Source organism: Muscardinus avellanarius (assembly GCF_963383645.1).
Source record: "Muscardinus avellanarius genome assembly, chromosome: 4".
NCBI lineage: Eukaryota > Metazoa > Chordata > Mammalia > Rodentia > Gliridae > Muscardinus > Muscardinus avellanarius.
This window is the reverse complement of record NC_137789.1, coordinates 135131251-135151355: the sequence shown is the minus strand read 5'-3', so window position 1 is coordinate 135151355 and position 20105 is coordinate 135131251. Positions and strand designations below refer to the sequence as shown.

At 45.7% G+C, this 20105-nt stretch overlaps 1 protein-coding gene across 14 annotated transcripts in view; it reads right to left on the bottom strand.

Moving 5' to 3' along the window:
• The window catches only part of GBF1 (golgi brefeldin A resistant guanine nucleotide exchange factor 1), a gene marked incomplete at both ends in the record, with an annotated part of 135712 nt that overhangs the window by 2697 nt on the left and 112910 nt on the right, over nucleotides 1-20105 (bottom strand). For 8 of the 14 annotated variants that reach the window (XM_080695398.1, XM_080695401.1, XM_080695402.1 and 5 more), the window contains 17 exons: nucleotides 2697-2890; nucleotides 3021-3267; nucleotides 3403-3563; nucleotides 4264-4489; nucleotides 11685-11838; nucleotides 12083-12177; nucleotides 12324-12395; nucleotides 12559-12682; nucleotides 12768-12832; nucleotides 13151-13327; nucleotides 13663-13756; nucleotides 14042-14278; nucleotides 16004-16086; nucleotides 16357-16482; nucleotides 16966-17089; nucleotides 18701-18903; nucleotides 19873-19961. In XM_080695398.1, coding sequence (XP_080551524.1) covers nucleotides 2697-2890; nucleotides 3021-3267; nucleotides 3403-3563; nucleotides 4264-4489; nucleotides 11685-11838; nucleotides 12083-12177; nucleotides 12324-12395; nucleotides 12559-12682; nucleotides 12768-12832; nucleotides 13151-13327; nucleotides 13663-13756; nucleotides 14042-14278; nucleotides 16004-16086; nucleotides 16357-16482; nucleotides 16966-17089; nucleotides 18701-18903; nucleotides 19873-19961 — 2471 coding nt within the window. Of the gene's footprint in view, nucleotides 1-2684; nucleotides 2891-3020; nucleotides 3268-3402; nucleotides 3564-4263; nucleotides 4490-11684; nucleotides 11839-12082; nucleotides 12178-12323; nucleotides 12396-12558; nucleotides 12683-12767; nucleotides 12833-13150; nucleotides 13328-13662; nucleotides 13757-14041; nucleotides 14279-16003; nucleotides 16087-16356; nucleotides 16483-16965; nucleotides 17090-18700; nucleotides 18904-19872; nucleotides 19962-20105 lie in introns of all 14 variants that reach the window. The other 6 variants (XM_080695397.1, XM_080695392.1, XM_080695399.1 and 3 more) reach the window with 2 other exon arrangements.

The following is a 20105-nucleotide window of genomic DNA, read 5'->3' as shown; positions in this document are numbered from 1 at the left end:
GAGCTGCACGCACTTTTAAAAAAGAAAAGAAAAGAAAAGAAAAAAGGTATACTAGGATTACAGGCATATGCCAACATGCCTATTTATTTATTTATTTATTTATTTATTTATTTATTTATTGCAGTACTGGAGTACTGGGGATGAAACACAGGGGCATTCTACCTCCGAGATATACCTCTAGCCCTGTTTTTTATTCTTTATTCTGAACCAGGGTCTGAGTTGCAAAGGGCCTAAGTAGCTGAGGCTGTCTATGAGCTGCAATCCTCCTGTCTCAGCCTCCAAAATGCTGGGATTACAAGTGTGCGCCACCATGCCCAGTTTGCTTGCTTGTTTGTTTGTTTGTTTGTTTATTTATTTATTTATGGTACTGGGGATTGAACCCATGGGCATTCTACCTCCAAACTACACCCCCATCCCTATTTTATTTTTAGTTTAAAACAGGGTTTCGCTAGGTTAATGAGAGGTGTCTGAGGCTGCTAGGTGTCCTAGGTTGCTGAGGCTGTCCTTTAACCTGCAATCCTCCTGGCTCAACCTCCCAAGTACTGGAATTATAGGTGTGCTCTACCATACCTGGCTCAGTTTATTCTCAATTAATTAATATATACTGGAGGTTCAACCCAGGGGCATTCTTCTGTTCTACCTCTGAGCTATACCCCCACGCCCTACTTTATTTTTCTCCTGTCTCAGCCTACCAAGCAGTGGGATTACAGGTGTATATCCCCCACCCCCTGGCACTGGGGATGGAATCCAAGGGCATTCTACCTCTAAGCAACACCCCTAGCCCTAATAATTTTTATTCTTTTTGTTTATTTGGGTTTTTGGTGGTACTGGGGTTCCTGGAAGCCCTTCTACCTCCGGGCTATACTCCCAGATCTATTTTTAAACTTTTTTTTAAAATTTAGAAACAGGGTCTCTTAAGCCAGCCTGGCTGGCTTCGAACCTGTGCAATCCTCCTGTCTCCGCCTCCCAAGTGCGGGGATTACAAGCATGCGCCACCACGCCTGGCTTTATTCTTTATTTTTGAAACAGGGTCTCACTGAGTTGCAAGGGGGCCTCAGTAAGTAGCTGAGGCTGTCTGTGAACTGTGATCCTCCAGTCTCTGCCTCCCGAATGCTGGGATTACAAGCATGTGCCATTATGCCTGGCCATCATTACAGGTGTTTATCACTGTGCCTGGATGATTTAGAATTTTTAAAATTTCATCTATCTATCTATCATTTATTATTATTTTTTGTGGTATTAGGGATTGAACTCAGGGGTGCTCTACCACTGAGTTATCTGTAGCCTTTTAATTATTTTTTTTTGTGGTGCTGGAGGTTGAAACCCAGGGGCATTCTACCTCTAAGCTACACCTCCAGATGTATTTTATTTTTTATTTGGAAATAAGATATCATTAAGTTGCTGAGGCTGGCTTTAAACCTAGAATTCTCCAGTCTTAGCCTCCCAAGTACCAGGATTATAGACAGACATAATTATATCCAGCTCTTTTCTTTTTCTGCAATACTGGGGATTGAACCCAGGGACAGTCTACCTCCAAGCTACACCCCCAGCCCTATTTTATTCTTTGTTTTGAGACAGGGTCTCACTAAGTTGTGGCGGGCCTAAGTAGCTGAGGCTGGCTGTGAACCTGTATCCTCCTGTTTCAGTCTCCCAAGTACTGGGATTACAAGCGTGTGCGCCACCACATCCAGCTCAGCCCTTTTTTTTTTTTTTTGTGGTACTGGGGATTGAACACAGGGGCATTCTACCTCCAAGCTACACCCCCAGCCCTATATTTTAATTCTTTATTTTGAAATAAGGTCTCACTAAGTTGCGGAAGGCCTCACTAAATAGCTGACGCTGGCCTCAAACTTGTGAACCTCTTGCCTCAGATTCCTGAGCTGTTGGAAATACAGGTGTGTGCCACTGTGTCTTGAACTTTTTTATTTTCATGAGTTTTCTCTCTCTCTCTTTTTTTTTTTTTTTTTTTTTGTGGTACTGGGGGTAGAACCCAGGGCCTTTTCTACCTCCAAGCTACACCCCTAACCCTATTTTTAAATTTTTAACTTTTTTTTTTTGTGTGTGTGGTATTGGGGGTGGAACCCAGGGCCTTTTCTACCTCTGGGCTACACTCCCAGACCTATTTTATACTTTATTTGGAAACAGGGTCTCACTAAGTTGCTGAGAGCCTCACTAAGTAGCCAAGGCTGGCTTCGAACCTGTGCGATCCTCCTGTCTCAGCCTCCCAAGTGCTGGGATTACAAGCGTGTGCCACCACGCCGGGCTATTTTCATGAGTTTTCTACGGTTATTCTATTTAAAGCAATTGTGCCTCCATTTATGTAGAGACATAAAGTCATCTTGTAAGATCAGTTTTACACACCTTGAGTAAACTGGTGATGTAGTTGCCTCTAGTGAGGAGAACTTGGTGGCTGGGGACAGGAATGGAAGCTTACTTTTATTAGTTTTGTACCTTTGAACTTTGAGCCAGGTGAAGATATTACTTATTCCAAAACACAACCCTTGATTTTAAAATAAATTCAGTTACAGGGGTGTTGGATAAGGGAAATACTGTGGAGGTGGTGGTGGGGAGGGCCTGTGCAGAAAACACGGGCCCTTCCTCTCAGACCTGGCTTTCCCTGGCCCCACCCACCCTCCCAGTTTCAGGTGCAGGGGAGGAGAGGAAGTAAAGGGTGTCATACTTACGTCCTGACTGACCTGTAAAGACACCGTATGATAGCTGGCAGGCACACCTTCATCTTCATCGTCATCACTATGCCCACCCCGAGTGGCATGTTGGCTGGAGGTTCGAGGCCGCCGAAGCACCGAGCCCTCCTTGGATTTCTTCTTAAAGCGGTTCCCTTTGCTGTCGTATTTGTGACTCTTGCTTCTTTTCTCCTGGGACTTGCATCCTGAGCAGGGCCAGATCCTGGTCATGCTCCACAGCCATAGACAGTGGGGCCCTGCCTTGCTCCCTTCCCTGCCTCCTCCCATTATTTTCCTGTGGCCCCTCCCCAGCCGCCCCTTTATCAGGTGACCCACCGCCATTCAGACTGGCCTCCACAAAGATTCGAAGAGTCTTGACGCAGAGCTCAAAGTTGTCAGGAGTGATGTGGGCAGCATCACGCACAATGAAGGACAGCGACTCCACACACTTAAGCAGGGACTTAGTGTCATGTGGCCCCAGGTCTAGCCCCACTGTTAGGCTATACTGATTGACCAGGGGTAAAGGGCCTGGCCGGCTGGACCCTTGCCCTGGCTTGGAGTTATCAATGTCATCCTTTCCTACCTGTAAAGTACATAGAATATAAGCTGGGGACTCAGGCTCGACCCCCCCCCCCCCCCAGATCCCTTCTTGGAGGTCCAGGAACCTTTTTCACAGGCCAGGAGGGAAGACTTACCCGCCACCCATACCCTCACTCACCACCAACCAACCGCTGTTGACCACATCGGCGTCGGTGGCTGATCGGTGCATCTTGCCGGGCCTGCCATGGTCAGTGTAGACCTCTGAGTCTGAAGTGTACCCTCGGTCCAGGCTCACATCATTTTGATGGTAGGATGAGAGCTCACTGTCTGACTGGGCCCCTGGGCCAGGCAGGAAGAAGGGAAGAGTAAGGGTGGAGATGGGATACTGAAAAGGAGAATTTAGGCACTCAGAAGAAAGGTGCTAAGGCCTGGCCTCCCTTCTTCCTGGCCTAGCTTCTTTCAGGCCTGTCACCAGAGGGCTGAGGTCTGGACAGCTTCTCTCCTGACCAAATAGGGTAGCAGGCTAGTTTGGGCTTCTGATGACATCTAGTGCCAGTGTCAGGGTGGCAGCAAGAGCATAGTTTTTGAGAAAATGGCCCTCAGGACAGTAGGGAGCCTGGTTCACATACTTCTGCATTTCTGCTTGCCTTCATGCTATTTATTTATTTATTTAGTGGAACTGGGGATGGAACCCAGAGGCATTCTACTTCCAAGCTACATTCCCATCCTATACTTTATTTTGAAATGGGGTCTCACTAGGTTGCAAAGGGCCTCATTAAGTAGCTGAGGCTGTCCACAAATCTCTTGTCTCAGCCTTCCAAATGCTGGGATTACAAGCCTGTGCCACCACGCCCAGCTGCCTTCATGCTATTTAATTTGTGGGTACTAGCCAGTGGGCACTGGAAGATCTGGAAGCAGATGGCAGGAGCCAGGCATGTTTAATCTGCTGAATGCAACAGTTTGTGGTTTGTTTCCCTGTTCCAATTCCTGGGATGGTAACTTTCACTGCCAGTGAGCATTTCCCCGGGAAAGAGCTTACCAGCATCAGGTGCGTCAGCCCTGGCTGTGGTCTGCAGAGCAGCTGGAGGCTTCACGCCTGAGCCGATGCACTCCAGCAGTGTAAAGAGGGTGGCCCAATCATCGCTGGAGTGGATGTTGGCTGCATTAGTCTTAAGGAGTTCATGGAGCCCATATGCAACTTGGTGGCTGACTCTGGACAGCACAATGGGCTTCATCAGGAGCAAGATACGCAGGGACAGCAGCACCTGGGGTGATGGTGGGAGCAGGAAATGGGGAGTGAGCACAGGACTTCCTGTCTAGTTCCCTCCCCGTCAGCCTTCTGGGCCAGTGAAGAGTTGGCTGGGGCCCAACTTGAGGCACTGTTGCTCTCTCTCTCCCTCTCCTATTTTTTTTTTTGTGTGTGTGGGTCTGGGGATGGAACCAGGGGCGTTCGACCTCTGAGCTACACCCCCTGCCCATTTTTAATTCTTTATTTTGAAACAGGGTCTCAGTAAGCTGCGGAGGGCCTAGCAGCTGAGGGTGTCCGTGAACTGCGCTCCTCCGGTCTCAGCCTCCTGAATGCTGGGATTACAAGCGCGCACCACGCCCGCACTCCCCCTCTCCTTTTTTCTCACTGCTGGGGACCCCTCCCTGTGCATGCTAGGCACACATGACTGAGTCATGCCTCTCATATTTTAACATTGACATTTTTATTGAGATAATTATAGGTTCACATGCAGACATAATATAACAAGATCCCTTATATGCTTTGCCCAGTTTATCCCAAAAGTAACAATTTGTAAAACTAAGTATAATATCATAATCAGGATATTAACATTAATGTAACCCACTGATCTTATTTGGATTTTCTTAGTCTTCTTGTATTCAAATGTGCATGTGTGTATGTACCAAATTCTATGCAAGTCTGTTACCTGTATAGGTTTGTATATATATCCACCACAAGTTTTTTTTTTTTTTTTTTTTTTGCGGGTCTGGGGATGGAACCCAGGGGCTTTTGGCCCCCGAGCTACACCCCAGCCCTATTTTTTATTCTTTATTTTGAAACCGGGTCTCACTGAGTTGCAGAGGGACTCACTAAGTAGCTGAGGCTGTCCGCGAACCGCGATCCTCCAGGTCTCAGCCTCCCGAATGCTGGGATTACAAGCGTGCGCCACCACGCCCGGCCCACCACAAGTTAAAAGGCGGAAGTTTCTATACCATGAAAATTACTCATGTTGCCCTTTTATAAAGTACACTTCTTTCCTGCTCGATTCCTAACTCCGAGCAATTTGTCTTCAATTTCTAAAATTCTGTGGGAGCCGGGTGTGGTGGTGCACGCCTGTAATCCAAGTATTTGGGAGGCCAAGACAGGAGGATTGCGGTTTGCGAACAGCCTCAACTACTTAGTGAGGTCCTTTGCAATTCATTGAGACCCTATTTCAAAATAAAGAATAAACAATAGGGCTGGTGGTGTAGCTCAAAGGTAAAATGCCCTTGGGTTCCATCCTCAGTACTGCAAAATAAATAAATAAATAAAATGTGTGGGCTCAAAAATATTATATATAGCCGGGCGTGGTGGCACACGCTTGTAATCCCAGCATTTGGCAGGCTGAGATCAGAGGATCACAGTTCGAGGACAGCCTCAGCTACTTAGTGAGGCCCTTTGCAACTCAGTGAGACTCGGTTTTAAAATAAAGAATAAAAAATAGGGCAGGGGGTGTAGCTCAGAGGTCGAATGCTCCTGGGATCTATCCCCACACCCGCAAAAAAAAAAAAAAAAAAAAAAAAAAAAAAAAAAAAAGCCGGGCGTGGTGGCGCACGCTTGTAATCCCCGCGCTTGGGAGGCAGAGACAGGAGGATCGCGCAGGTTCGAAGCCAGCCGTGCGAGCTGGCTTAGGAGACCCTGTTTCCAAATAAAAAATATAAAAATAGGTCTGGGAGTGTAGCCCGGAGGTAGAAGGGCTTCCAGGAACCCCAGTACCACCAAAAATTTTATATATATATATATATATATATATCCAGAGGATGGTGCACATGCATGTAAATCCTAGTACATGGGAGGCTGAGATAGGATTGCAGGTTCAAAATCAGACTCAGCAATTTAGCAAGGCTCTGTTTCAAAATAATAATTTTAAAAAGCTGGGTGTGATGGTGCATGCCATAATCTCTGTACTTGGGAAGCTGAGACAGGAGGATAGCAGGTTTGAAGACAGCCTCAGCAAGTAGTGAGACTCTGTTTCCAAATAAGAAATAAAAAGCTGGTGTGGTGGCGCACGTTTGTAATCCCCGCGCTTGGGAGGCTGAGACAGGAGGATTGTGCAGGTTCAAAGCCAGCCTCTGCTGGCTTAAGAGACCCTGTTTCCAAATAAAAAATATAGAATAGGTCTGGGAGTGTAGCCTGGAAGTCTGGAGGTAGAAGGCCCCTGGGTTCTATCCCCAGTAATACAAAAAACAAACAAACAAACAAACAAACAAAACAAATAAGAAATAAAATCAGGGTGGGAGTGTAATTTGAATTACAAATTCAATCCCCAGTGCCACCAAAAAAACCCCAAAAAACAAAAACCAAAACACAAAGCTGGGTGTGGTGGTATATGCCTGCAATCCCAATACTTGGGAGGCTGAGACAAGAAGATCACAGGTTCTCAGCCAGTCTTAGCTACTTAGTGAGGCCCTCCGCAACTTAATGAGACCCTGTTTCAAAATAAAGAACATAAAATAGGACTGGGGGTGTAGCTCCTAGGTAGAATGCCCCTGGGTTCAATTCCCAGTTATGTAAAATAAATAAATAAATAAATAAGATAAAAATAAAATAAATTAAAAAATAGGGCTGGGGTATTGCTCAGAGGTAGAACACCTCTGTGTTCAATTTCCAGTATCACCAAAAAAATTTATATATATATATATATATATATATATATATATATATATATATATATATATGGAATTATATCGTACATAACCTTTTGAGGTTAGCTTTCATTTTAGCATAATTCCCTGGTGATACATCCAAATTACTTCAAATATACCAATAGTCTGTTCCTTTATTTTATTTTTTTGTGATACTTGGGATTGAACTCAGGGGAACTCCACCGCTAAGCTACAGCCTCATTTTATTTTATTTTTATATGAAAACAGGACCAGAGCTGGCGTGGTGGCGCGCGCTTGTCATCCCAGCATTCGGGAGGCTGAGACAGGAGGGTTGCGGTTCGCAGACAGCCTCAGCTACTTAGTGAGGCCCTCTGCAACTCAGAAACCCTGTTTCAAAATAAAGAATAAAAAATAGGGCAGGGGGTGTAGCTCAGAGGTAGAGTGCCTCTGGGTGCCATCTTCAGTACTGAAACAAAACAAAACAAAACAAAAACTGCCAACAGAGTAGCTACACTTTTTTTTTTTTTTTTTTTTTTGAGATGGTACAGGCTATGGAACCCAGGGACTTTCTACCTCCAGGCTACACTCCCAGACCTATTTTATATTTTTTATTTGGAAACAGGGTCTCTTAAGCCAGTGGAGGCTGGCTTCAAACGTGATCCTCCTGTTTTAGCCTCCCAAGCGCCGGGATTACAAGCGTGCGCCACCATGCCCGGCTGCAGCTAGCTATTTTATATTCCCACCCCACCAGCAATGTATGAATAATCTACTTTCTCTGTACTTGATATTGTCACTATCTCTGCCTCCCAAGTCCTGGGATTACAAGTATGTGCCACCTCACCCAGCAATTTTTTTTTTTTTTTTAATTTGGAAACAAGATCTCACTAAATTGCTGGGGCTGGCCTCAAACCTGCAATCCCGTCTCAGCCTCACAAGCACAAAGACTACAGGCATGCCTCACTATGCCTGGATGGTCTGTAACTTTTCTTTTCTACACAGGCCTTCATAGAGCAATAGTTTTTTTGTGTGTGTGGTGCTGGGGATAGAACCCAGGGGCTTTCTACCTCTGGGCTATACTCTCAGACCTATTTTATATTTTATTTGGAAACAGAGTCTCACTAAGCTGCTACAGGCCTAAGTAGCTGAGGCTGGCTTCGAACCTGCACGATCATCCTGTCTTAGCCACAGCCAACTTTGGCAACTTAGTGAGGCCTTCTGCAACTTAGTGAGATCATTTCAAAATAAAGAATAAAGCTGGGAACCGGGCGTGGTGGGACATACTTGTAATCCCAGTACTTGGGAGGCTGAGACAGAAGGTTTGCAGGTTCATAGCCAGCCTCAGCTACTTAGGGTGGCACTCAGCAACTTAGTGAGACCTTGTTTCAAAATAAAGAATAAAAAATAGGGCTGGAGGTATAGCTCAGAGGTAGAATGGCCCTGGGTTCAATTCCTAGTACCGCACAAAAAAAGTAAATAAAAATAAATAAAAGCAAATAAAAACTCTAGTTGTAGATCCTAAAAATTTTCTCCTATGTTTCTAAAGGTTTTATAGTTTTATATTATATATTTATGATCCATTTGAGTTAATTTTTCTACAAGGTATAAGGTTTGGACCAAGGTTCATTTGTTTTTTTTCTTCCCATGGATTTCAAAAATCCCAGCACTTCTTCCACTGAGTCGTTACATCTTGGTAAAAAATCAGTTGGACATATTAAAATTCCTATTTCTGGGTTTTCTATTCTGCCCCATTGATCTATGTATCTATCCCTCCAGCAGTACTTCATCAGCTCAACTACTATATAGTAAGTATTTCTGGGGGGTGAGAGGTAAATTGGGATTGAACCCGGAGCATCCTACCTCTGAGCTATACCCCCAGCCCGACTTTTTATTCTTTTTTTTTTTTTTGGCAGTACTGGGGATGGAACCCAGGGGACATTCTACCTTTAAGCTACACCTCCAACCCTATTTTTTATTCTTTATTTTGGAACAGAGTCTCACTGAGTTGCAAATGTCCTCACTAAGTAGCTGAGGCTGACCGCGAACCGTAATCCTCCTGTCTTAGCCTCCCAAATGCTGGGATTACAAGCGTGTTCCGCACACAGACTTATTCTTTATTTTGAAATAGAGTCTCCCTAAGTTGTGGAGTGCCTCACTAAGTAACTGAGGCTGGCCATGAACTTGTAATCCTGTCTCAGCCTCCCAAGTACTAGGATTACAAGTGTGCGTCACCACACCTGGCCATATTTTATTTTTTACTTTGAAACAGTCTCACTTACATTACTGAGGGTCTCACTAAGTTTGGCCAAGACTGGCTTCAAACCTGTGGTCCTCTGTTCTTGGCCTCCCAAGTACTGAGGTTACAGGCAGATGTCACCATGACAAGTCTTATTATCAGAGAAAAGTGATTTCTTTCATTGTATTCTTTGTCAAAATGTTTGATTACTGCTGGGCGTGGTGGCACATGCTTGTAATCCCCGCACTTGGGAGGCGGAGACAGGAGGACCGCGCGCAGGTTCGAAGCCAGCCTTGCTGGCTTAGGATACCCTGTTTCCAAATTAAGAAAAATATAATAGGTCTGGGAGTGTAGCCCAGAGGTAGAAGGGTTTCCAGGAACCCCAGTACCACCAAAAAAAAAAAAAAAAGTTTGACTATTCTAAGGCCTATGCCTTTCCATCTGAAATTTAGAATAATCTTGTTTATGCTTACAAATAATCTTGCTGGGATTTTTATAGGAGTTGTATCAAACTTTTAGATGGATTTGGGAAGAACTATTATCTTTGCTATATTGAGTCTTCTAATCCATGAACATGGCATGACCTCTGGATTTATTTAGGTCTCTTTGATTAGCATTTTGCAATTTTCAGCACAAAAATTCTATGCATGTTTTATTAGGTGTATACCTAAATATTTCACACTATTTGGAGCACTTATAAATGAAACTACTTTTTTTTCTTTTCTTCTGGTACTAGGGATTGAACTCAGGGGCATTCTACCTCCAAGCTATACCCCCAGCTCCCCCCCCCCCCCAGTACTGGGGATGGAACCCAGGGGCATTCTACCTCTGAGCTATACCCCCAAGCTTATGTTTTTATTCTTTATTTTGAAACAAGGTCTCACTAAGTTGCTAAGACTGTCCCTGAACCATGATCCTCCTGTCTCAGCCTCTCAAATGTTGGGATTATAAGCGAGTGCCACCATGCCCAACACCCCAGCTTTTTTTTTGTTTTTGGTGGTACTGGGGATGGAACCCAAGGACATTCTACCTCCAAGCTACATCCCCAGCCCTATTTTTTTTTTTTTTTAAATTCTTTATTTTGAAACAGGGTCTCACTGAGTTGCAAAGGGCCTTTACTAAGTAGCTGAGGCTGTCCGTGAATCGCAATCCTCCTGTCTCAGCCTCCCGAATGCTGAGAATACAATGTGCACCACCACGCCCAGCTCCCCCCAGCTTTTTTACTATTTGTTTTGAGAGAGGCTTGCTAGGTTGTTGAAAGTCTCACTCTATGGCTGAGGCTGTCTCGAACCTGTGACTCTCCTGTCTCAGCTTCCCAAGTACTGGGATTATACACACGTGTCACCATGCCTGGCTGTGGTATTGCACTTTTGACTTCAGCTTCCATATATTATATATTTTTTGAAGATTTAAAGAAGTTTATTAGAAAGATAGAAATACAGAAAATAGAAATACAGCCTCATGCCAAAATGGCACGGGGTGTGGGGGGGGGGTGACTCGAAATGAATACACTAGCTTCCATACATTACTAGGATGTGGGATGCAATTAATTTTTGTGAGCCGGGCGTGGTGGCACATGTTTGTAATCTCAGCATTTGGGAGGCTGAGACAGGAGGATCACAGTTCGAGGACAGCCTCAGCTACTTAGTGAGGCCCTTTGCAACTCAGTGAGACCCTGTTTCAAAGTAAAGAATAAAAAAATAGGGCAGGGGGTGTAGCTTGGAGGTAGAATGCCTCTGGGTTCCATCCCCAGTACTGCAAATAAAATATTTTTGTGTGTAATGATCTTACATCCTTTGACATTGTTGGATTCACATTTTTTTTTTTTTTTTTTGTGGTACTGGGGATGGAACCCAGGGGCATTCTACCTCCAAGCTACACCCCTAGCCCTATTTTTTTATTCTTTATTTTGAAGTAAGGTCTCCTCTTACTAATTTTCAGAAGACCTCACTAAGTAGCTGAGGCTGTCCGCGAACTGTGATCCCCCTGCCTCAGCCTCCCAAATGCTGGGATTACAAGTGTGCGCCACCATGCCCGGCTCCACATATTAGTTCTATGCTGGTTGTTTCTTATAGTTGAGCCAAGAGATGTTAAGAAGTTCCTAAGCATTAGAACCAGGACACCAGGTATAGGGCTGGGATTACTACAAGGCAGAGCCTACAGAGGTTTAGGCTTCATATCTGAGGCCAGCCTAGGCTCTGCCCAATTGCATCAGTACCCCCAGTTAGAATACACCAGCCGTGTGGCTGCTGAGAGGGCTCATGGTAAGCACACCCTGCCTTATGCCGTATCTGTAACGGACACTGTGGCCTTCACCCCTAGCATATCTACCGTCCTCCCAGATGTACTCTACTTACCTGGCCACTAATCTCTTCTCTCCGTAGCAGCCGAATGGCCAGGCGCAGGAGTCCTACTACTGCCCGCTCCACAAGGAAGCAGAAATCTTGGGCCTGGACACAGAGGTGGTATAGATGGTCTCGAACAGTCTGCCATACACAGCCTACACGGTCTCTGAAAGAACATAAGGGATGTGGGCATCCTTGGGTAGAGAAACCACTGGACAGTAAGTTTCCTAGGCCTTTTGTTGCTCAATGGTATTATACCCTAAGCAGAAAGCTAGTGAGTAAGCCTCCCAGTGCTGCCTACAGTTTCATGTGTTTCTTGCCCCCAGAGCTCACTCCATGTGGCTTCTATTCCTTTGGCACAAACCCAATATAGGGTCTGCCTAAATTTGCCCTCACCTGCCTTTCCTTACCTGTTCTCTAACACAATCCTTAGCAGCATCTCCAGACAGAAAGCAGCGTCTTCCTCATCATATGTCTCTTCATCTGGTGTCACTGAGACCAGAGCCTGGAGGGGAATAACAGCAAGAAAGTAGGATGAAAGAGAAGCCAGCAAAGTTCTCGCTCGAGCAGAAAGTGAGGCGCACACCACTGGCTCCTGTCACGCCTCCCAGAACTGGCCAGTCCTTCTGTCTTTCCTTTTTTCTGCTATACCTTCATGAGCTCCTGCAGTGATTCCAGCTGGAGGAACTTGCTCTCTGTGATCATCTTTTCTGGGTCACATTGCTAGAGGGGATGTAAAAGAGAGTGTGGTCTGATAGGGCTGAAGGGAAGTGAATGTCTCCACCCTCATCACAGCCCTGGATGATTCTGTTCTGCAGTTCATGGGCCATACCTTTCCAGTAGGGAGGAGTGTGGGCTTTCTTGCCAGGGGTGGGCAGGAAGTTACCTTGATACAGTCCAAGGCCACCTTCTTGGCCTCTTGGTTTTCAGTGGATGGACCCCGCATGCTAGACTGCTCAGGACCACTCAATGTCAGCCAGCTTACAAAGCTTAGTACTGTTGACTCTCCACTATAAGAAAAGGGTACATGTTTTGGTAACCCCCAAAGTTCTGACCCTCCTTCCCTAAGGCCTTTAGCCTCTGGTTTGCCCTTACCGGTTTGATGGTGTCTCTTCCCGCTGTAGAGAAATCTTGCCATTGGGATCCACAAAATCTTCTACCTAGAAAAGTACATCAAGACTAATTTTCTTCTATATGTCCTTTGCCTTTCTTGCCTGCCAACTAAAGTTCTCTGGATTTCTCCCTATAGGCCTCTGTCCTATACTATTGCACCCCTTCCAAGTGGTGACTGCCAATAGTTTCTACCGTATTCCTTTACAGCTACCCCCAAGATCTGTGGTATTATATTTGAGGTGTCCTGTGAGCTTTGGCAGGCATGAGGCCAGTGTTATTCCTGACCAGTTCTACATATAGATAATACAAAATGCTGAGGATTTTGCTTTGTTATTGTTGATTGGTCTACCAAGACCAACGGTTACCTCCACCATAGCCTTGGGCAGCAGTTGGGCTCGGAAGAGCTGTAGCATGGCTTCCATGATATTCTTCCAGCCCTCCCGCAGGATGTCACCATGACGATGGGCCAAATGGAACACTGTTTTGGCTGCTATGTGGGCTTTAGGGTTGCTTCCAAATACACTGGGCAGGTTCTCAATAGACTGGAAAAGAGAATGAGAAGAAGCTTAGGGTCTGGCTAATATCTGGAAAAGACTCTCCGGCTTCTGCTTCTGGTTCCCTGAGAGTCCTTCTGTTGGCTTTGCTTCAATCTCCCAAAATACTAGTGGGAAGGGCTAACCTGGTTAAGGTTTTCCCACTCTAGCATCTCCTATCCCATCCCACTACATGCAAGTGACACTGTTCTCATTGCAGAGAGAGTGCAAGACAGAAATGGCCTAAATTTTGGTACAGTTGAGGGGGTGGGTGCAGACAGGGATAGATCCATGGCTAAAAGGTCCTCCTTGGAAATCCAAGCACAGTTTCTGCTCCTACTCACCTCACTGCTGAGGGCTGTGAATTTGCACAGAGAGATGATGAGATTGTCAAACACATCGCTGAGGCCATAGTGGGCGGAGATCATGGCACATTTCCTGTAATGTCACCCCCATCCCAGAAACAGAGTCACTGGAAGGCCACACGGCCCTTCCGAGTCCCTGAAGAGGCTGGCATGGGGCTTTTCCCAAATTAGGTCTCAGGAAGAAACCTCGCATTTGAGTCTCTTTTAGACTGAGTTTCATAGGCTTCAGCCTTCCTCTATGAAATTAGGAGAAACCCCATTCTAAGGAAAGTAAGTAGGAGTCAAAGAGGCACGGGGCAAACACGTTAGCTCAGAGAGGCAGGAGGAGGTGAAGACAAGGCCCACGCGAGGCTGCTACCTGAAACCTGAGATGGCTTTCTGGATGATTGTCTCCTCAAGGCTTTTGTCAAAAACATATGAGAGGGCAGCAATAGTGGGGCCCCACGTCATAGTGAAGAGGTCTAGATCGTAGCTGCCAGGAGGCACACGCAGGAATATGCCTTCAGGGGTGGCCCCTCGATGCAGCAGCACACTCCACACATAGTTCTCCCGAACTAAGCCTGTCTGCTCCTCAGGCATCACGATTTCCTCATTCCTGTCAGGATGAAAGGGAAGGAGTAAGTGCACTGCCCTGAACCTGGTTTGTTCCAAATTAGAGCATTATCCAGACAGGCATCTTCCATCAATATGAGGTCATCAAAACTGTAGCTCAATGATCTGTTTCCCACCTACCCAGTGGGGTCAGGGAGAAAGAAAGTGTCCCACGCTGTCAAAGCCCTGTTTTTTTTTTTTGTTGTTGTTGTTTGCGATACCGGGGCATTGTACCTCCAAGCTACTCCCCCAGCCCTATTTTTTAGTCTTTTTTAATTTTTAATTTTTTTTTGCAGTACTGGGGGTGTAACCAAGGGGTATTCGACCTCCGAGCTATACCCCCTAGTGCTATTTTTTTTATTCTTTTATTTATTTATTTATTTATTTATTTATTTATTTATTTAGTTAGTTAGTTAGTTTTTGGTGGTACTGGGGTTCCTGGAAGCCCTTCTACCTCCAGGCTACACTCCCAGACCTATTTTTTATATTTTTTTTAAATTTGGAAACAGGGTCTCCTAGGTCAGTGTACGTGGGTGGCTTCGAACCTGTGCGATCTTCCTGTGTCCGCCTCCCAAGCGCTGGGATTACAAGCGTGCACCACCACGCCCGGCTTATTCTTTATTTTGAAACAGGGTCTTATTAAGTAGCTGAGGGCCTTACTAAGTAGGGTCTTAGTAAGTTGCAGAGGGCCTTAGTAGCTGAGGCTAGCCGTGAACCTGGATCCTCCTGTCTCAGCTTTCTAAATGCTGGGATTACAAGTATGCGCCACCATGACTGACAATCTTTTTATTTTTGAAACAGGGTTTCACTGAGTTGTGCAGGGCCTCGCTAAGTAGCTGAGGCTGTTTGCAAACTGTGATCCTCTGGTTTCCGCCTCCCAAATGCTGGGATTACAAGCATGAGACACATTCTTTATGAATATGAAAGGATAAATGATTCTTGCTACTTTTTCTGATTTACAGTAAAGAACTAAGTGTCCCATTTCTGACTCTGATCTCTGACCCAAGCCTCACCCTGAGTGAATGCCTACCTGAGTTCTTTTTTTTTTTGCAGTGTTGGGGATGGAACTCTGGGGCATTTTACCTCCAAGCTACACCTCCAGCCCTATTTATGATTCTTTATGTTGAAACAGGGTCTCACTAAGTTGTAGAGGGCCTCAGTAAGTAGCTGAGGCTGTCTGTGAACTGTGATCTTCTGGTCTCAGCCTCCCAAATGCTGTGCCACCCCGCCTGGCTACCCTAAATTCTTTATCAGCTGGAGAACACATCTTGTGAGCTGCTTTAGGTATAGGAAATGGGGCCATGAGACCCCACTTACAGAGAAAAGTTTGGGCTGGGGATGTAGCACAGTGATAGAGCACATGCTTAGCATGTGTGAGGCCTTGGGTTTGGTTTCTAGCACCACACTAAAATAATTAAAAAAAAAATAGTCTGGCATGGTGGCATATACCTGTAATCCCAGTACTTGGGAGGCTGAGACAGAGGGATCACAGGTTGGAGGCCAGCCTGAGCAACTTAGTGAGACCCTCATCAACTTAACAAGACCCTATTTCAAAATAAAAAATGAAAAGGGCTAGGAGTGAATAAAAAGCTCTGAGGTAGAATGCCCCTGGGTTTAATCCCTAGCACTAAAATAAATAAATAAAAACAAAAATAAAAAGAGGGGAAGTTTGGGCCCTAGCTTGGAGTACCAGAGTCCCAATATTGGACTATTCTGTACATATACTCACTTGATGGCATGGTACATGTCCTCCAGGATGTCTTGCTCAAAGTCCTTGCCTCCATTCACACCCTTTAGGTTTTTGCGAAATTCCTAAAGACAGGCCAGTAAGCTTTTGTCCCCTGTGTCAATGCTGAGGCCCACCCAAGGAGCTCCTGGGTCTGTGGTAAACAGGACTTAGGGAAGAATAAATGAGAGAGCCCACCTCCCCATGCCAGTCCCTCCCTCTCCTGGGCTGGCCAGCCCTCCCTGATTTTCATGGACAGAACCCTGTCCAGCATGCTCAGTGGAGATCCCATGTCCTTCCTGCTACACCCAAAGCTGTGCTGGACCTTCTCTGAATTGGCTGGGACCCACGCTTACCTCCAGTGTCATGGGTGCATTCTGTTTGCGAACGTTGTGGTTGTGCTGGTCTGTGTTTAGCATGATGACAGCATAGGCCAGGGCAAAGCAGGCATCGCTATTGGCAAATGGGGAGCCATTACAATTCTGAAAAAGCAGAGACCCCAGCTGTGTCAATGCCCTTCTTTGGTTAATTAAATTTTCATCACCAACCCACTACTCAATACTATAGTACAGGCCGGGCGTGGTGGCGCACGCTTGTAATCCCCGCGCTAGGGAGGCGGAGACAGGAGAATCGCGCAGGTTCGAAGCCAGCCGTGCTGGCGTAAGAGACCCTGCTTTAAAAATATAAAATAGGTCTGGGAGTGTAGCCCGGAGGTAGAAGGGCTTCCAGGAACCCCAGTACCACCAAAAAAAAAAAAAAAAAAAAAATGCTATAGTACACAGGGGAGGTGCCACCCAGAAAATGACCAACCACTTGCCACCTCCTTAATAAAAACTTTTTTTTCCATGGAAAGTTCACTGATACTGTTCTCAGCCTTAAGAGACAACAGCTGGGTTTCTAGTTGGGGTCACAGAAACCTTCAGACTGATCTGGAATCCCGGCTTCGCCACGCCACTCAGACTCACCCTCCAATGCTCTGTGAATACCTCCAGCAACCTGTGGATGACCGGTGCTTCTCCCGGCAAACGGAAGGCTTCCAGGTAGAGGCGGAGAGCCTCATCAAGCCGCAGACCCTGAAAGCTGAAGGTACTATAGGGAAAAGAAGCAGAACGAAGGGGCTCAAGATGTGGAAACTGCAGACTGGGTTCTCTGTTGGCCATAGTCCTTCTAATTTTCTCTTATTAGGACAGAGGAGACTAAGAGCTCTGGCAAAGGGGCCATATCTCCTGGTCATGCCTAACAAAACCACTAACCTTAGCTGGCACTTGTCACAACAGCAGACTCTTACTAAAAACCTCTCCCCAACCCAACCCCAAATGCCTATTCCATCTTTCTTTTTTTTTTTTTTTGCTGGTCTAGGGATGGAACTCAGGGGCATTCGACCTCCAAGCTATACCCCCTGCCCTATTTTCTTTCCTTCCTTCCTTCCTTCCTTCCTTCCTTCCTTCCTTCCTTCCTTCCTTCCTCTCTCTCTCTCTCTCTCTCTCTCTCTCTCTCTCTCTCTCTCTTTCTTTCTTTCTTTCTTTCTTTCTTTCTTTCTACCTCTGGGCTATACTCCCAGACCTATTTTATACTTTATTTGGAAACAGGGCCTAAGTAGCTAAGGCTGGCTTTGAACCTGTGTGATCCTCCTGTCTTAGCTTCCCAAGAGCTAGGATTACAAGCGTGCACCAGGCCCGGCCTTTTATTCTTTATTTTGAAATAGGGTCTAAGTTGCAGAGAGCCTCACTAAGTAGCTGCGGCTATCAGCGAACCATGAGCATCCTGTCTCAGCCTCCCGAATGCTGGGATTATAAGTGTGCACTACTATGCCTGGCTCCACTCCATCCTTTTGCAATGCTCTCCATGTGGAATAGAGATGAAAGTCTCCAAAATTCTGTGTGTGTGTGTGTGTGTGTGTGTGTGTGTGTGTGTGTCCAAGAATTAAACCCATGGGCATTCTGCCTCTGAGCTATACCTCAAGCCTAATTTTATTTTTATTTTGAAACAGGGTCTGTCTAGGATGGTGAGAGTTTCACTACTTGCTGAGGCTGTCTTTGAATCTGCAAACCTCCTGTCTCAGCCTCCCAAGTACTGGGAGTATAAATGTGCCCCACCACACCTGGTATATGTTTTATTTTTGAAACAAGGTCTTCTTAGTTTGCTGAGGCTGTCCTCAAACCTGCAATCCTCCTGGTTTCAGCCTCCCAAATACAGAGATTATAGGTCTTTGCCACCAGCTCCAAAACTATCTTGCTAGCCAGGGGTAGTGGCACATACTTGTAATCCCAGCATTCGGGAGGCTGAGACCGAAGGATCCTGGTTCGGGGACAGCCTCAGCTCCTTAGGGAGGCCCTCCGCAACTTAGTGAGTCCTTGTTTTAAAATAAAGAATAAAAAATAGGGCAGGGGGTATAGCTTGGAAATCGAATGCTCCTGGGTTCCATCCCCAGACCCACAAAATAAACAAAACTGTCTTGCTGAAGTTCCTTTTAACTCCAACAGATAAAATTATGGGAAGAAGAAGGAACTAAGAATGCTTTGAGGGAAGGATTTCCCCTCCCCTCTGTCTTCTCTACCCCCCAGACTGATCACCACATTTCACATTTCTTCCTTTCTCTCTTTAGAGCTGGGGATCAAATCCAGGGCCTTGGCCATGCTAGGTGAGCATTCTAACACCGAGCCATAACCCTAGCCCTTCCATTTCATATAGCTTCCTCACCTCACAAAACTTTCCAACAGGTCAATGTTTTTGCGGTCACTCACAAACTCTCCGATCATTTTTTTGTCTAGCCGAGGGTTCTCTCGGAGCCACTGGGCTACTTCTGTGTTGTCTATTGGGATGGTGAGGAGGCCTTTCTCCTGCAGAAACTGGATCCCCTTCTTTGGTTTCTGGTTGAACTGCTCTGTGCCAGTGATTAGCAGCTAGAAGAGAAAGACTATAGGTGTCAGAAGATGCTCTACTCCTAAGTCAGAGAAGGCCAGGCTGAACTCTGTCATATAATTAAGGAGCTGGCCACACAGTGGGTTATGGACACAGTTCTTTGTGATTCCACAGCTAAGACTGGGCCATACTGGTCTTAGCTTTCCACTATCGTTTTGCCTCACCAGAAGTGGCTGAAAAACTCCTTGCTACTCTTTTTCTGAGTGCTTAATATGCATGGGATAGCCTCCTGTCCTCTATTTTAGAAATCAGGGAAAAAGATGAAAGATGTTAGAGAATTCTTTTCATCAGTTTTATATCCCTGGCATCTACCGGCAGCCAGCATCTTGTTTATGGCTTGGCTTGGGTTCCCCTTCATTCTTTGGCTGTCTATCTCTGAAGGCTCTATATTTGAAGGATGACGACTGTCATGACAGCTCTGCTCCTTGCATGCCCAGTCACAGCCTTGTAACCAAGGACATAAGCCAAAGTTGTTCAAACTGGCAATAAGAGGAAAAAAGAGTTAAATAAAAGGTTTTCTTTGTGTTTAGAAAACTAAAAGCACAAACTGCTATTTGAACTTTACTAAGGCACCAGAATAAATGTCAATTCCCTTTGATTGCCCATCATCACTCCAGAAGTGGAGACGACCAAAACCTTTGGTGACCCACATGATACCAGCTCACAGGGCTTCTGTCATTATCATTAGTAACACGTGGCTGTCAGCTAGAGCAGCATTTATTCAGGGACAAACAATAGCACTGTTCAGCTACATGACTGAGGACTAAGAGAAGGCCTTCAAAGAACTGGACGATTGATGGAGTCCCACAAGCCCTAAGATGAGCCTGAGGAAGCTGTACAATTAGCTGTTAGAATCTCTCACATCCTCTGAGACAGAGCCCTACAGGGGGCATCCAGACAGAGGTGAGTAAAGCTGAACTCTGGGAAATAAATAAATAAATAAATATTACCTTCTTTTTGTTTTTAATTTCAATTAATTCCCGTGGATCTGGCAGGAGAGAGGAAAATCGAGGTGGCTTCTGGGTAAACTTTTTGTCACCTAGGAGTGGGAAGAAGAGAGGAAAAAGATCTGTTAAGGCCTTTACCAGAATAATGACTTTTGAAAGATCACTGACATACTCTCCAGTGAAAAGGAGGAACCCCAGAGATTTTCTTATAACCACCACTCTCCTACCATTGGAAG